The sequence below is a fragment of the Phodopus roborovskii genome, unplaced genomic scaffold (genome assembly GCF_943737965.1).
Source record: "Phodopus roborovskii unplaced genomic scaffold, PHOROB, whole genome shotgun sequence".
Classification (NCBI taxonomy): domain Eukaryota; kingdom Metazoa; phylum Chordata; class Mammalia; order Rodentia; family Cricetidae; genus Phodopus; species Phodopus roborovskii.
Window position 1 is genome coordinate 42,238,541 of NW_026126433.1, and position 17,547 is coordinate 42,256,087.

Sequence of the window (17,547 nt, forward strand, 5' to 3'; positions counted from 1 at the left end):
AGATGACCAACACACCAAGTGCTACACATTTTAGGTATTTATTGAGTTTGGAAAATAGGTTGATTAATGTTTTGCTCTCTCTCCTCAGAGGCTTGAGCCTCAAAGTGACTTGGCTTATATTTTGTGGCTAGAACAACTGCACAGTTCAGTTTAACTTCAAAGAGAGGAAGTAGTTTTCCTTGTGCCTCCTAGGAAGACAAATGAATATGACTGATTACCTGAGATGATTTATGATGAGGTGATATTCTTAATGGTTGGGAAGAAAACCATTAGAGACGTGTAATAGAACAATCTTTAGTCTCTTCCCTCCTTCCCTAATTTCCTCCATCCCTTCCTTCCTTCCTTTATAAGCCTTGTCACAACCCAAAGAACTGGAATGCTATTAGTGGCTGTATGAGAAAGGGGTTTGTTAGAATGACTTAAAAGCTGTGGTACAGCTAATACAACAATGGATGCCTATGATCAGAAGGTCCAAGAATCCAGTAGTTGTTAAGTCCAGTAGTCTGGATGTCTCAGATTGGTCTTCAGTATATGCTGGAATCCCAAAGAAGTTGGCTTTAATACCAGTGAAAGAATGGATTTGCTAGTGAGGGCAAGAGCAAGCAGGTAAAAAGAGTGAGATTCCTTCTTATATGTCCTTATAGGTTTTCAGCAGAAGGCATGGGCTAGGTTAGAGGTGGTTTTTCCTACCTCAAAAGATCTTGGTTAAAGGCATGTATTTCCTCCTCAAAGATCTGGATTAGAAGTGGATCTTCCCATTTCAAATTAAGCGAAAATCCTTCACAGTTGTGACCTTTCATTTTTGGGTTTTAGTTAATTCCAGATGTAGTCAAGTTGACAACCCAGAATAGCTATGACAGTGACCTACAGCTATCCAATGCCCCCACTCCCATCACTAAAGCTTTTGGCCTATTTTATCTCATTTTGTATTTATTGTTACATTGTTTATCAGGCAGGTGTGGATGGCTCAAGTTTTCAATTCTGGCACTGGGGAGTCTGAGGCAGGAGGATTGAGAGTTTAAGGCTAGCTTGGGCTACATAGCAAGGTTCCTGCCCTGTTCGAGTGCCTGCTCTCAGTGTTTTTGATGATGAACATGTGAGTGAAATGAACCCTTTCCTTCACAAGTAGCTTCCGGTCATGGTGTTTCATCATAGCATTGGTACCCTTAAACTAGGACATTGTGCCTCTCTGGTGCTGGGATTAAAGGCATATGCCACCATGCTCAGTGATTCCATTATTATAATTATTATTATGTTTGAGACAGAGTGTCAAGCATACCAGGCTAGCCTCAAATTTGTTATGTAGCTAAGGATGACCTTGAACTTGGATTACAGACATGTACCACTATCATTGCTCAGCTTTATCCAGTGCTGAAGATTGAACCCAGTGTTTCTCACATTCTAGGCAATCATTCTTCTTGCATTTCAACCCAGACCTTGGTGCTTTAAAGTTCATTTTTATCTTGTTTCATGTGTATGGGTGTTTTGCCTGCATGTGTAGACATACACATGCATGCTGTCCATAAATGCTAGAAGAGGGCATTGAATCTTCTGGAACTGAAGTTACAGATGGTTGTAAGCCTGCACAAGGGTGATGGAAACTGAACTCAAAACCTAATCTTGAAAAAAAAAAAAAAAAAAACAGTATGAGCAATGTGCTTTAAACATTGCTGTGTGTATTTCTAGCTAAATTTTAGGTAAAGATGTGTTTAATTTCATTTGGGTATGTAGTGGAATATTAATTTAAGATGTGCTACATTTGTTTATGCTGTGGAGCATTTTTTTAGTGATGTAAAGATGTGTCGTACTCTTTTATGTTTCATTTGTTTAACTCTGTGAAGTGGTGTTACTTTGCCTGTCTAAAACACCTATCTAATAAGGAGCTGAACAGCCAACAGCTTGGCAACAAAGGTTTGGTGGGGTTGGCAGGCAGAGAGAATAAATAGAAGAAGAAATCTGAGGAGAAGGACTCAAGGGACTAGTCACCCAGCTACACAGCCAGTCATGGAGTAAGAGTAAAAGTAAGATTACAGAAGAGAAAGATAAAAGCCTAGAGGAAAAAAGATAAGCAAGATAATTTCAATTCAGAAAGGGCGGCTAGAAACAAGCCACGCTAAGCCTCCCTGTGTGATTTATTTGGGAGCTGGGTGGTGGGCCCCCAGAAGAGCAAAGAGTTAAGAGTAGAAAACAACCAACTACATGGATATATGGGTTTATAACTAGAAGCCAAATTGCTGGGTCATTAGATTTGTGAATATTTGACTTCATAAGGTAGTTTCAACTTACTGCCAAAAATGCAGCAATTTTACACTCTCATCAACAAATAATTCCTGTTACAAACACTAAGAGAAAATTCATTGTCTTTATTTCTAGAAATATCCATTCTGTCTATGTTCCTCAGGATATCACAGAGGCAGGAGGCTCACAGGAATAAGTAGTCACACCACTGAACAGAAAGCCAGAGAACTACTCAAGAGTCAGGTACATTCTGGTAATAGTTCAGTAGTCCCATGAGAAGTACTATTTTTCCATTGTTGTTGTTTTTGTTTTGTTGTTGTTGTGTTCTGGAATTTGTTGTGTAGCCAGATGACATCAAACCCACAGTGATCCTCCTGTCTCCACTTCCTAAATGCTGGAATTACGGGGATAAGCCACTATACCCCTCCAATGAGGTGTACTTTAATCCCTTCTGTGCGTAACTCCCCACAATATATTATTGATTCAATTAATCCTTATTTTCTCAAATACTTAGTGTCATCAGGCTTCATTATTTTTCCAATTAAATACTCTTGATTTGCATGTCTCTAATTCTTAGTGAATCCAAATATTTCTTTGTGTATCATTTCCTAAGTCCCAGAGATTGTATAGCTCTTTACACATTTATTGGATCTGTTTCTTTTTCCTCTAAAACACTCATTCATATCTGCAAAATTTTATGTTACATTGTCTTTTCCTCTTTGTCTTATTAGATGATTAATAGAATTCTCTATACATAAATTCTTTATAAATGAATATTACTTGCTATTGATCCATTATATATGTGTGTTAAAACATACTTTCTCATTATATCTTTAATTTTAATTTTATCAAAGGTTTAAAGTTTGAGGTACAGAAATTATTAGTGTTAAAGTTTGAGTTTAGTGTTTTATGATTAGCATGGGGTTAGAAAATACAGATATTATAGTTTGTGCTAGTTGCTTTTTTTTTTTTTTTTTTTGAGACTGGTTTTCATGATGTAGCCAATTAATTCTTATCCTCTCAAATACTTGGTGTCATCAAACTTTATTATTTTTACCAATTAAATACTTTTGATTTTCATGTCTCTAATTTTCAGTGAGACTGAATATCTCTTTGTGTCTGTGTGTGTGTAGTAGATGCATATGTGTTCCCTTTAAGCTAGCCTGGAACTTGCTATGTAGACTAGGCTGGTCTCAAAGTAGGTAACTGTGAGGAGATCCAGGGGTTGAGGCTGCATCTTAAGAGGAGATAAAGTAGAGGAGCAGGGATAATTATTATATTAGCAGGGGAAAGGAAGGCAGACTGATGAAGAAGCCAAGCCTCACTCTGCTTGGGTTGCTGAAACACTACACTAGATAGTTTATATGTCTGTCTCTCATAGGTTTGAAAGTTGGACACTTCAAGATTAGGGTGCCCTCATAGTCAGGTTCTGGGAAGGCTTTTTGGGGGGCATGCAGATTGCTAACTTTTTTTGTCCCTTGACCCACTGACCCATTTTTTAAATAAGAACATTAATTCCATTCATGAGAGATCTGTTTTCTAAACTTGATCACTTCCCCTAACATTCTACTTTCTAATACCAACATTCTGATTAGATTTCAAGAGCTGAATTAGAAGAGCGGGACACAAACATTCAGGTTTATTATTAACTTAGAAGATTCTTTCTGGGGAAAGGTGAAAGGAGGGGCACAATTTGCATATGCTAAACATTTGGTATCATAGGTGTCCTAGGTTAGATATTTCCCGGGGACTCTAAACTTTATGTTTCTTCCTAAGTCACCCCATGCATTCCTCTCCTTCAACCACTTACTCAGGGTTCTTCTTCTCAGACCACCAGGTAGTCTAAATTCCTTCCCACTTCCTCTTCTCAGTGTGTGTTGGTTTGGAGAGAGTCTGGGATAATGGCTGTTTGTTTCTCTCCACACTGCAAGTAGGGTTGAAGCTGAATCGCACAGGCTTGAGGCAAATCAAGGGCTAAGGCTTTGCAGCTGGTTTTGTCAGGCTTGAGGCAAATCAAGGGCTAAGGCTTTGCAGCTGGTTTTGTGAGTCACTGTGCACTCAGTATCCGCCCACTGGTGGGAACAGTTAGACCTAGTCTAGGGACTGGGGCCTTCTCAGTGGCCTTGTCTGCTCACAGCAGAAGTGAACAGCCTTGAGTTGAGGAAATTGTGGCTGGACAGGCACGGAGGTAGTTCTGCTACAAGCTCGTGCCTTACTGACCGAGCAGCTTAGTCTTTTAACATCTGAGCACCGGAAGAGGAGAGGGGCCCGTTGCCCTGCCCTGTTCAGTGGGAATGTTGGGGCAAGCTGCCCTGCTTGTACTCTTCCTGTTCCTCAGGGGTCACCAGGGTCACGGTAAGGATTCCTGGTTGGTGTGGGGTGGGGCCTGGCATGGACTCACAGGTGCGTGTGTGTGTGTGTGTGTGTGTGTGTGTGTGATCGATCAGAACTCATAGCCTCTGATTATGTCATCTACATAGTCACCTGGAATGCAGGGAGCAAGAGAGACCGCAGGAGGTGGTCCAGGTCCTGTCCGCCATTGTGAAGTATATGGCTTTTAGTCTGTGTGAAGTGTGGAAAGCCGGAGGGATGTGAGCACTCACTCAGGCTTCACATCCAGTTTTCTCTCTCTGGGAGCAGCTTCATTGCCAGCCATGGGCTTTCTCTTTTATCCAAACACCACCTTGTCATTGCTGCCTTCCCCACCTTGAGTGTCAGCAATTCCTGATCTTTCATTCTGCATAATACTCTCTAATTTCCTATCTCCATTTTACATATGGCAGTGCCTTCTTACATTATTTTCTGCCCCACAGTGTCTTCTTCAGCCCACTAGAATGTAAGGTCCTAGAGACCAAGGCTTAACCTCAGTATTCAGAATGGCCTCTGGCATAAGTACATATGTATTTCCACACTCACACCCTCCTTTCTGTTCCCATCAGCTCCCTGAATCTGTTTTGGCCGTGCTTGAATAAGCCCTTGGCACATACCTGAGTGGAGCCTACATGCTGTCAGAACAGTGCCATGCCTGATAGCGCAGGTGTTCCAGATATGTTTGTTGAGTGAATAGCACATTATTTTCTGGAATCATGGATGTGGGCTAGGATGATAACTTGGGTCAGATACAGAAAAACAAGGAAGATATACCTGACCCTTAAAGTTCATCTGGGGTCCTGAATTCAGATTTTTGGTTGTTCATTCTGAAGAAAAGGATGGGCTGGGAGTTGTGAGTGCCTAAATGTGTGGGACTGGGTGAAGTACGGTAGATAACAGAAGAAAGGCTGGGACAGTATCTCCCCAGTTAGCACTTGGATTGTATTGAGCCTTGCATTCCTCAGGAGCTGGTACTAGTTGTTACTGCTCCAGAAGGGACCCCAAGGAGGCTCTAGCAGGCCAAAGTAATTTTCACTTAACTTCTGCTCATCAGAGCTCTCAAACAAGGCAGCTGGGTGTGGGAGAGATTTTGGCTCTGGGCCCCAAAGAGACTCTCTAGAAATCACTCTTAAGGGCAGCCAGATGATGTATTTACAAACAAATCCTTCTTATTATAATAAGAACTGTGGCATATGTACAGAAATGTACATGTCAGTGAGTTACTTCTGGAACAACTCTGGAACAATCATATGTTCATCCCCAATCATTACCTACTTAGTCCTTTCCAAAGATCTAAGCAGCATTCTATCTTCTAATCTCACAGGTTAGTTTTACCTGGATATAAGTGGAATTCCATGGTACAGGCTTCTTTTGCTTGACGTCTTATGAGGCTTGACTACTTTCCTACCTGTAGCCTATCACTTTTATGGCTGTATAATATTTCATCTCATGTTTTTATAATTTGTTCATTCTGTTATGGATTAGCATTTGCATTTTTAAAATGGTACTATAAAAATGCTATGACCCTTTCCAAACACATAACAGTACCTTTTCAGGGTCAAGTCATGGGGTTTAAGTGTACGAACTTACAGCAGGTACTGTTGAACTGTTTTCAGGGGTGCTTGCTTCAGAGAAACTGGCTTTTTTTTTTGAGGGCCTGTAAACAGGAAATGAAATTACAATGATGTGGAGCCCACAAAGCAAAATCCCGAAGCCAAGGGGCCTACATCTTTGTAACTTCTTTGATATTTTACATGAACTCTATAGTAGAGCCACTCTTGGGAGTGAAATGAAAGGCACCCTTGAATTAATTAAACAAATTCACTATAGCTTTACTATGCTCTGAGAATTAAACAAAATTTTACAAGGAGATAGTTGAAATTGATTTAAAAAAATAGAATTTCATGAATCCCAGGTTGTCCTGAAACACAGAGCTTTGGTCATGGGAGGCAAGGACCCCACTAATTAAGCTACATCCCCATCCTTGATGCTGAGCTTACCCTTGAGCATCTTTCAGAAAGGGAAATATGTGTGTACAATACTAACTACCAGGAAAGGCAGAAGATGCCCGGGTACTAAGAGTCAATATACATTTAAAGGGATCTGAGAGGATGATGGATTCTTCCAGGTGGGAGTTACAAGGGGACTGGCCTGGAATGATAAGGGCTTAGAAAACTAGATAACGTGGATCAATCCTGCCCCAGGAAATAGCCTTAAAAGAGAGAGAGAGAGAAAAAAAGCAAACAAAACAAAACAAAAAACAAGACAACCCACAGAGTTTGAGGGAGAAGCATAACATAGTAGTTATCTTGGAGAAAGAGACTTCAGTGAACTGGGAATGAGGAACACAGGCTAGGTCACTTTTAACCAAAGGGAAGAATCAGCTTGCCTGAGGAGAGACTGGTCAGTCAGTACAGAGATGAGTAAAGAGGAAGAAGGAAGTAGGCTGTGGCCTCTTGCAGGAAACTTATTATTTTGTCTTGTCTGCTGCTGGCCCTGCCAAGAAGTCATAGGTTTCTGTTCACTTTCCAGCATTTGACTTCATCTGCTGTCTCTCCCCTAAGCCTGGTAATACAAGACCAGTGAAGAAAAACCTCAACATCCATTTTCTGGCTAGTGAGACTATACCCCCTCCATTCAGAGGCTTTTCCCTGGGCCTCTCTCAGGGACTCAGGCTTCCAGTGAGCAGCAAGCCTAGGTTGGAGAAAGCTGAGCTGACTGATCCCTGTGCAGTTCCAGGGTGGGTGACTCCTTGCTAAGTCAGAGTCCTTGACCATTCTTTCTGCTCACTGCTTACTTACCCCAAGCTGCACTGAAGTTCCTCATTTCCTCAAGCTGCAGTAGTTAAATTTCCCCTGCCCTTCTTCTACAGACTTAATATTTTATCTCATCTGTTCTTAACCACCGGAAAAAAGCCCCCACGGCTGTAAGCAGCAGTAACAACAGTGGCTGTGCAGCCCCTGACCACCGGAATTGGCTGTGGCCACACTCCCTTCTAAAATGACAGTCACATGTACACTTTTCATTTCACTCTGAGCACATAATAACTTGTGAAGTTATTCTTTTCTTTTTCTGATTATCTTTTCATATTAGCATTTCTTTTTTCTTCCCTTGAAATGTCTATCTCTCTGGGATGGGGACTATGGCCTTACATCTCTCAAAGTTCTTATCTTTTTCCTGTATTACCTATACCCCAGCTGTTAGACCCCTCTAGAAAGTGCATAGCAACTCAATTTCCTTTCTTCTTTCACTGGACTTTGGAGACCTGTTGGGATATGTTGCTGATTGGTAGAGGTTGCAGTCTGCCACAAGCCTAGCAGCTTTTTCTGTGTTTGGCAATATGGGGCTCCCTTCCTCCCTAGCAAGGCTTCCTGCTCTCTACCTGTCCTTACCTGGAGAATGTTCTGGAGCTGGAGACTGACTTGATCTGAAAGCTGCCTCAAAACCAGATGCCTGTCTCTAAAGCTGGATGCCTGGTCTTATCTTTGGCTCAAACCCTGACAGATCCCTGATGGAAGGATCTCTTACTGTGCATGCTAGGAGCTGTTTGGTAGGAGTGTTCCTCTTAAAGTAAATTAGGTGATGCCCCAGTCATTGTCCCCAACCTTTATATTCTTGATTCTTCCTGGAATAAAGCAGAGCTGTAACACTTAACCATCTCCTGGAGAGCTGTCTTACAAGCCCTGGGGTCCTGCTCACTCATTTTGGAAGATCCTGAATCATAGAGCAAACCTCAGAGAGCTGTGGGAGAAAATCCAGCAAAGAACGATGTAGACTCACAGCCTCTGAGCTCCGCTGAGCCCTTAAGGTCCTAGGAGTCCTTCCCCCTTTGAAAAACATTTTAATTTATTCTTTGAGAATTTCATAGAATATATTTTCATCATATTCTTGCTTCCCTCCCAACCCTTCCCAGATTCACCCTCTCCTGCCTACTCACCAACTCAATTTCATGCTTTTCCTTCTTGAAAATAATAATACACACATGCACACACATACACATACCTAAACACACACACACACACACACACACACACACACACACACACACACACACACCACAGAATGTTGATCAACTTCTTGAGCATAGGACCTACCCTGGAGTGTGGTTGATATATGCACTGCACTATCAACTTCATTGGAGACAACTAATTTTCCCTCTCCTGGCAGCCATTACTTGTGAATAACTTCTTAGCTAAGGAAGGAGGGACTTGTGCCCATTTGCCTCTGGGAATTCTTGTTTCTTTTTGGTCTATAGTGTCTTCATCCTCCCAAAGGTGGGTTCTGAATGGTAAGCATCTTTTCAAGGTTGCTATTCAGCACCATAGCTGCTGATGGCTGAAAATGTACTTTCAGAAAATGGAAGCATGGTTAGGGACTCTTTCCCAGGGCTTCCTACCTCATCCACTCCTGAAAACAGTCACTAGGAGAGAGTGTGATCACTCTTATTGTCCTGTTTCTGGCCAGCACTAGCTTTCAAACCTTGGTCAAGTTTTCTCCCATTTGAAAAGCCCAACTGACAACTGTAGGGATGTCTGTGGGCCTGACTTTCCCACTCTTCTTAGACGGGATCTCATTAGTCCAGGCTCAACTTAAACTTGCTATGTATCTGCAGATGACCTTGAAATCTTATCCTTCTGACTTTACTTCATACGTACTGGAATTATTAATGTGTGCCAGGTTATGTGGTGCTGGGAGTCCCAACCCAGGGCTTTGTGACAAACACACCACTAACTGAACTACATCCTCAGACCCAGTTCCTCTTTCAAAAAACTTTTTTTTTTTTTTTTTAAAGACAGGGTTTCTTTGTGGCTTTGGAGGCTGTTCTGGAACTAGCTCTTGTAGACTAGGCTGGTCTTGAACTCACAGAGATCTGTCTGCCTCCGCCTCCTGAGTGCTGGGATTAAAGGTGTGCACCACCACTGCCTGGCAAAAAACCTTTTAAAATTACATAGTGTGTGTGTGTGTGTGTGTGTGTGTGTGTGTGTGTGTGTGTGTGTGTGTGTGTGTGTATGTTACTGAGCCATGGTGCATACGTGGGGGATCAGAGGTCAACTTTTCAGAGTTGGTTCTTTCCTTCTTCCCTGTGGGTCCAGGAGATGGAACTCAGGTTGTAACCGTTGGCATCGTGTAGATACCTTTATCCACCAAGTCATCTTTAGCTCATCTTTTATTTGTAAACAAAAACCATAAAAATAAAATGTAGTGGTATAATTTAGTAATTGCTTGCTGTACAGTGTAGAGTTAGTAGTGGCTATATATCTCACACTTTATTTTTAGGAACTAACAGTGTAGTTAACTATACTCTATTTCTTGTATGCTCCACATTTAACTGTGGTGGTGGAGAACACAGATCTCTGCTCTGCTGTTGGTTGCACACTAGTTTACTTATTGTTATTTACTTCACTGTACGTTTTTAGACTAAGCAACTTTAGATATTTGTGCTTCCCTTCAGTTTTATGAAACACCTAAAATTGAAACTTCTATCTGCCACTCCACTTTCCAAACATGTTGAAGAAAGCTTTACTACAATCCTTACTATATCAGTGTGTTGGCAGTGCAACCCATGCTGCTGCTTTGCCTATAACATCCCTTTCCTTACTCCTTTCTCCATCCAGTAGGCAGACCCAAGGTTTTCTTCTAATGGCAGCTCCCAGCCACCTTCTCTGAGCAGCCATTTCTAACACCCTTGTGCAGAGGAAGGCACACTCTTCTTAGGCCAACATCAGACTTTTACATCATGACCTGTACTGGCTGAAGCAGCTGAGGTTGTGTCTTGTGCTGATAACCAAATTTGGTAGTGTGGGAGTTACCAGGTGGCACTGGCTTTTAAAGGCATGAAGGTGTCATGGAGAGCAGCTGAGGCTTGGCACTATGTGGCAGGGCTGGAGTTCCTGAAGAGGGTCCACGGTGACTGTTGGTGAAAGAGCAGCCCCCTTGCAGCAGAAGAACCTAGCAGTTTTGGAGATGAAAGTGCCGAGGGATGACCACCAAGACCACCAGCAGCAGTGGTGTGGAGCCCCCTGGAGCCTAGAAGTGTGTGCTGCAGAGGGCGGGGCTGGAGAAGTGACCCCAGCCCCTTGGAGGAGCCCAGAAGATTGTGAGTGAATTGCAGCTAATTGGACTTTGAGTTATTTACACTGTTGGAGTCTGGTTTCGATTTGTTCAAATTGTGACCGTGTCCTGGTTCTTCACCCTTGAAGAATGTATTTAACTTAATTTTGATTTTTTTTTAAAAGGGCTCACAGCCAAAAGACTGAACTTTTAAAAGACAACTATAGAGAGATTGGCTATTTAAAAAAGACTGAACTTTGAATGTATTTTTTGACTTTGTAAGGACTGTGGGGTTTGTTTTTGTTTTTTTTTAAGTTATTATGTTTATATTGTGATGTTAACATGTCATCTTGGGGACAAATGAGAAAGGAAAGATTCTAGCTAAGAAGTGACATGCTAGTGTGTCAAGTTGACAAGGGGTCAGTGTAATGGTTACTTTTATGTCAACTTGACACAAGCTGGGGTCCTCAGAAAGAAGGGAACCTGAATTGGGAAAATGTGTCCATAAGATTGGGCTGTAGGTAATCTAATCCATAGGCCATTTTCTTAATTACTGACCAATGGGGGAGGGCCCAGCCCATTGTGGGTGGTACCACCCCAGCAGAGCTAGCCATTTGGAGCATGGCCCCTCCATTAGCTTCTGCCTCCGGGTCCCTGACCTGATTAAATCCTGTTCTCACTGCTTTTGATGATGAACTATTACATAGGCCTGATCTTTCACTCATCAGTCAGGCACACGTAAGACCCTTAGGGAGGTCTTCCCTCACCAGGAATCCAAGGAAATCCTCACATTTCTCTAGGCACTCTGGTGCCATCTTTTAAATTAAAACTTTTATTCCCCCATAGCACTGAGGAATCTTTTTAAATTTTCTACTTGTTTAAAATGTGCACCCCAACTGGAATGTGGGCTTTGTGGGGAAAGGGACCTTTCCTCTCTTGCTCACATTACTTTCCAATGCCCAGAAAAGTGTTTCTCAATGAGGACAGTTTTCCCCTTATGGGACATTAGGTCTATGTCTGAAGACATTTATACGTGTTGTGACTGAGGCTAGGGTACCATTGGCATCTAGTGGGCAGAGGCCAGGGATACTGCTAAATGATGCACAGCACAAGTTCCCTCCCAACACCCAAGAAGGAATTCTTGGGCCCTGAACATTAGGGACTGAAGTAAGGAAACCTAGTCCTAGAGCAATGCCGGGTACATAAAAGAAATCCAACGCTCTCTTCTGGCCTCTGTGGGTAACAAGACACATAATAATTTTTCTTTCTAATTCTGTGGAGGATGTCATTGATATTTTTATATAGCTCATATTATTTTAGGGAATAGGGTAATTTTTAAACAATAATCCAAGAATATGGGATGTTTTTTGATTTGTCCTTTTCAGCTTCTTCTATTATGTTTTATAAATTTCATTATGGAGATCTTTCACCCGTTAGTTATATTTATTCATAGGATATCTTTGATAGCTACTTAAAGTCTGTATTATGATAGAAATATGACTTCTCTTTCTTTGATTTCAATCTCATGGAAATTTTTACCTACCCCTTCATTTCCTTAGAGATAAGGCAAGTTTCCTTCTTTTGCTCTTCCTTCCTCCCCCTCCCTTTTTTTTTTTTTTTTTTTTTTTTTTTTTTGAGACAAGGTCTCATGTGTCTTAGGCTGACTTCAAACTTCTTATCTAACTAATGGTGAACTTGAACTCCTGTTCCTCCAGCCACTACCTCCAAAGTGTTCGGATGCATAGTTCATACAGTTCTGGGTATAGGGAATGAGTGAAGAGCTGAGTGAGTGAAGATCTGAGTGAATGTGTACTTGACATGAACTGGCCATGTCAAGAACCAAGGCCTTGGACCCATGAGAATTTGGTAAAGCCTTTCCCCCAGGTCAGGTTGCATTGGTGAAGGCAGTCTGTGACAACCTAGGTTGATGGTCATGCTTGAGTTTCACAGGCTCAAGGACCTGCGTTCTCAGGGATGAACGAGGATCATGCCACAGCTGGGGGTGATGTTGTAGTCTAGCTCCAGTGGGGTGTGGAGTTGGTGAGGGGAAGGAGAGGACTGACAGAATCTGGGTGTGAATAGGGATAGTTATCCATTTATTGAAAGAACATATCTTTTATACTCTATAATCACACAAAGGATTAAATGGGGGAGGGGAAGAGGGCATGTGAGTGGGGCTGAGGAAGCTAGCATTGACCTGGACAAGTTAATAGGAACCAGTCATATGTTCATGGGAGAGCCACAAGTTCCTCTTTCCAGAGATAAGAATGTCTCTCTTTTTAGCAAGCAGAAACTTTCTTCAAGCCCCTGAGAGTATAGGGTTTTTGTCTAAATGTCTGACCTTGGGATAAGGGCTTTCTCATGGAATCAGATATTCCATTATAGAATATTACTATGAATAATAATTACTGTGACAAACATTACTGTGAACCCGAGTAGATCTTAGGTTATAAGTCTTGATTATCAAATATACCGTATTTATCAAGATATATCACCTACATTTTCTAGCATCTTGGTCTTAACTTGTGTGGGAGTAGGCAGGGGTATCACGCTATATGGTTCCATGGTGATGGGGATTTTTGTCCCCAAAGAATTATTTTGTGTAAAGAGGCTGCCATTTTATACATTTTCAGCTTCAAAGCCCCAACAAAACTTCCCAAAGGAAAAGACATAAGGGGACTCCCATAACACAGAGTGAGAACCATTAAAAATGAAAGGAAAAGATGCTGGAGAATTGTGATCCACAAAATAAAATGCTGGAAATTTGTCAAGCAGCAATGGTCCCCATATGGATCACACCAGGATGATGGATGCTGGGAGACTCATCTGGTTCATTGGTGCCTAGGTCTCTATCTGATGCAGGGCTTGTGTGTATGTACTTGTCTGGCATGTGCAATTTCTCCCAAGTCTGTCAGTGAGCGCTAAGACAAGCCTACCCCCAACCCCAGCAGCTGGTGCCATATTTCCTGCCCTGCTACCTGATGTTGCAAGAGGAGAGGAACACTCAGCCTCAGCCTAATGTGGTTCTGGTAACTCAGTCTGTGGATATCGACTTGGTGCTAAGGGTTGTGGGGCTCTGTGCACCTAAGTTTCACTGTGTCAGGCATGGTACAAAGTTTCAGGCCTAAGGCCTAACTTTATCATTCATACTCCCAAGTTGGAGACACCACTCTTTATACTGGACCGGTTGGAGTTGGGGTGTGTGTATGTGACATGGACAACTATTCCTTCCTGCCTTTGTGTTTTGTTATAATTGGGCATTGTGGTCTCTCATTGGATTTTCTTAGGTTTTATCAAGGTAATTTGGTGTGTGGAGATGTAACATCAATAAATAAGAGACCCAGGACAGATATTGGGGTTCAAAATTTAAGCTGAAGCTCAGAAAAGCAAAGCACCCGGCCATTAATCCTTATCTCTACCTAAAGCAGAAAGGGCTTATTCACCAGCTCTCCTCAGTGTGGCTGGAGAATGAATGCCTTCTACTGACTCCTTGTTCCTGCCTTTTATACCCCTCTAGTAGTGGGATTAGATGTATGAGATATAGTTCTCTTATAGACTGATACAATCTGTGTAGATCTGGGTGGCCTTGGACTCACAGAGATCCGTCTATTTCTTAATCCTGAGTCCTAGGATTAAAGGTGTGTACCACTACCTCCTAGCTTCTGGCTGCTGGGAATAAAGGTGTGTTCCTGGCTTCTATGGCTTATGGCTTACTGCTTTCTGAATCTTCAGGCAAGCTTTAATAAATCACAAATAATATATCACCACAGGAAGAAGATACTGGAAGATCTTACTTGGCTAACATCTTGTCTCCTTCTAGCTTGCTTTCCTCCCAATGTGCTACATTGTTAAGAACCATTTGTAGAACCACTTCTCTCTCTTACCTTATTCTCTGACCCCTTCATCCCCATTGCACTCTCTTTCACTCAAGGCTGTCATTTTTGTTGCCTACAGCTGCTGGGTGATACCACGGAGCTTCCTTACCAGACGGCTTCACTCACTGCTCTGGGCTGCTCTGAGGTAGATACTTAAAGTACCACGAGTACAGTCTACCACAACTACATTAATTAAGTCACATCTTGATCCCAAGAGAGGTACGTGCAGACATGTACCTGGAAGGCAGAGCTTAAATATTTTTGAGAGCACTCTTTCAGACATCATCTGGTCACTAAATAATGGCAAACATTAATGTGCACTGTTCACAGTGCAATGTGCCAAGTGCTTTGAGAGGACTGTGAGTCCAGCTTTATTGTAGGGCACAAGAAGGGCTATGAATTCAGCATCGGCTTTACTGGGTCTGACTGTTCAGGATTTCTGGCAGTCACTGTTGGCCATATACATGTGCTTGCCTCAGTGTGTTGGGAATCAGACATTTTATCCCTTTGGTAAATACCTGGGGGAGCAAATTTGAAATGGGGAAAATTTATATTTGGCTCATTTCAGAATTTTTATTTCCCCTTGTCTTTTGAGATGAGGTCTCATATAGCCCAGACTGGCCTCTAATTTGCTAGGTAGCTGAGGGTGACCGTATATTTCTGATCCTTCTGCCTCTAGCTCATGAGTGCTGAGATACAGTTGTATGACACATCCCTGGCTTTAAGCTGTGCTGAGGATTGAACCCAAGGCCTCATGCATGGTTGGTAAGCACACTACCAGTGGAGATATATCCCCAAGCTTATTTCAGAGGCTTTGGTCCATGGTTGGCTTGCTCCATTGCTGTGGGACTTTGATGAGGTGGAACCTCATGGTGGGAGGGTATGATAAAGCATAGGTATTTACCTTTAGCACAGAGAGACAGTCGGGAATGAGGAGACATGGCCTTCGAAGATATGTCCTTAGTGATTCACTAACTGAGCTCCGCTTTTATGTAGCATGTAGCTGGTTGATGAAGTTAGTGCCCCATGATCCAGCCACCTTTCAAGGATGTCACCTGCTGAGGACCAATAAATCCTACAGCATATGGGGGGGGGGAGGGATGAGAGGACTTGATAGGTAAATTGCAAGGGAGTGACTCATATCAGTAACACATGTTTGTAACTTTGTGGTTAAAAAATTATCCTCTAGAAACAGGACACGGGAGAATTTCTGTCATCTGAGCTGTTCACTATGATAGCGAGTTCATGCCAGCCTGGGTTATATAGTGAGACCTTGTCTCAAAAATCTAAAAACAAGGGTCTGGGGAGATGGCTTAGTGGGTAACAGCACTTGCTTGGAAAGCAAGAAGACCTGAGTTCAAATTCCCAACACCCATTAAAAAAAAAGCCAACCTAGGCCAGGCGATGGTGGCTCATACCTTTACTCCCAGCACTTGGGAGGCAGAGGCAGGTGGATCTCTGTGAGTTCGAGGCCAGTTTGGTCTACAGAGCAAGTTCTAGGACAGACTCCAAAACAATACAGAGAAAGCTTGTCTCAAAAAAACCAGAAAACAAAACAAAAACCCTAGGCTAGCCTTACCAGTGAGTTTCAGGTTCAGTGAGAGACCCTGTTTCCAAAACTAAGGCCAGAAAGATGGTTCAGTAGGTAAAAGCACTTGCTGCACAACCTGAATTTCATTCCTGGAACACTCAAAAACCCAAGTGTGATAGCTAGCATTTGTAATCCTAGCACTAGGTGAAATGTGAGACAGAGACAGGAGAACATCCAGAAGTTCACAGGCTAGCCTGGAGTACATAGAATGGGAGAATGGACAAAAGATGGAAGGAGAGAACCAGTCTCAGAGGGTTATCCTCTGGTTTCCATATGTGTGCTACAGCCTGAGTGTTCTGCCTGCCCCCATCTCACACACACAGTCTCTCTCTTTCTGTCTTACAGACCACACACACACACACACCCACACACACACACAATGTGGAGAATGATAATGACTCCTAACATCACCTTTGGTCTCCACATGCCCAATGTACACACCCGTACTCACATACTCACATAGACTCCATAGTAAATTGTATTAAAACAAAACAAAACAAAACAAAAACAAACAAAAACAAAAAAAAAACCCAAAATCTCTCAGTAAAGCCAAATCAATTGTCTTTTAAGCTCACCATTTTTCTGTGTGGCTGGGGTTATCTACTTAAGGTTTTTTTTTTTTTTTTTTTTTTTTTTGACAGGTTTTCTCTGTGTAACAGCCCCTGGCTGTCCAGAATTCTTTGTAGATCAGGCTGGCCTTGAACTCAGGGATTCATCTGCCTCTGCTTCCTGAGTGCTGACTTTAAAGGCATGTGTCACCATGCCCAACTTAAGTTTTTTTTCTTTTCTGTATTTTTTTTTTTTTTTTTGAGACAGGGTTTCTCTGTGTAGCTTTGGAGTTTGTCCTGGAACTAGCTCTGTAGACTAGGCTGGCCTTGAACTCACAGAGATCTGCCTGCCTCTACCTCCCGAGTACTGGGATTAAAGGTGTGTGCCACCAACGCCCAGTCTAGCTCAGGTCTTCCTTCCTTCCTTCCTTCCTTCCTTCCTTCCTTCCTTCCTTCCTTCCTTCTTTTTTCTTTCTTGTTTTAATGGAGTTTTCTTTTTTTAAATATTTATTATTTTTCTTATTTTACATATCAATTCCCATCCCCTTTTCCTCCTTTCCTCATTCCTCCCTCCCATGCCCCCCAACTCTCCTCCCATCCCATCCCCCCCCCACTCGACAGGGAGGGTGACGTCTTCCAGGAGGGATCATCAAAATCTGTCAAGTCATTTGGAATAGGGACTAGGCCTTCTCTCCTGTCTCTAAGCTAAGGGAGTATTCCTCCATGGGAAACATGCTCCTTTTGTGCACCAGGAATACATCCTGGTTCCACTGTTTGAGGTCCCTTAGACTGCCCAGGCTTTCTAACTGAGACCCATGTTCTGAGTCAGTCCATGCTGGAATCCCAGCTATCAGTCTGGGGACCCTTTAGCTTC

At 42.4% G+C, this 17,547-nt stretch overlaps 1 protein-coding gene across 2 annotated transcripts in view; it reads left to right on the forward strand.

The window, feature by feature from the left end:
- The first annotated feature begins 4,342 nt into the window (after positions 1-4,342).
- The window catches only part of Cd244 (CD244 molecule), a 30,825-nt gene continuing 17,620 nt past the window's right edge, over positions 4,343-17,547 (forward strand). For both annotated transcript variants that reach the window (XM_051186283.1, XM_051186284.1), the window contains exon 1: positions 4,343-4,593. In XM_051186283.1, coding sequence (XP_051042240.1) covers positions 4,533-4,593 — 61 coding nt within the window. In that variant the 5' untranslated portion in view covers positions 4,343-4,532. The remainder of the gene's footprint in view (positions 4,594-17,547) is intronic.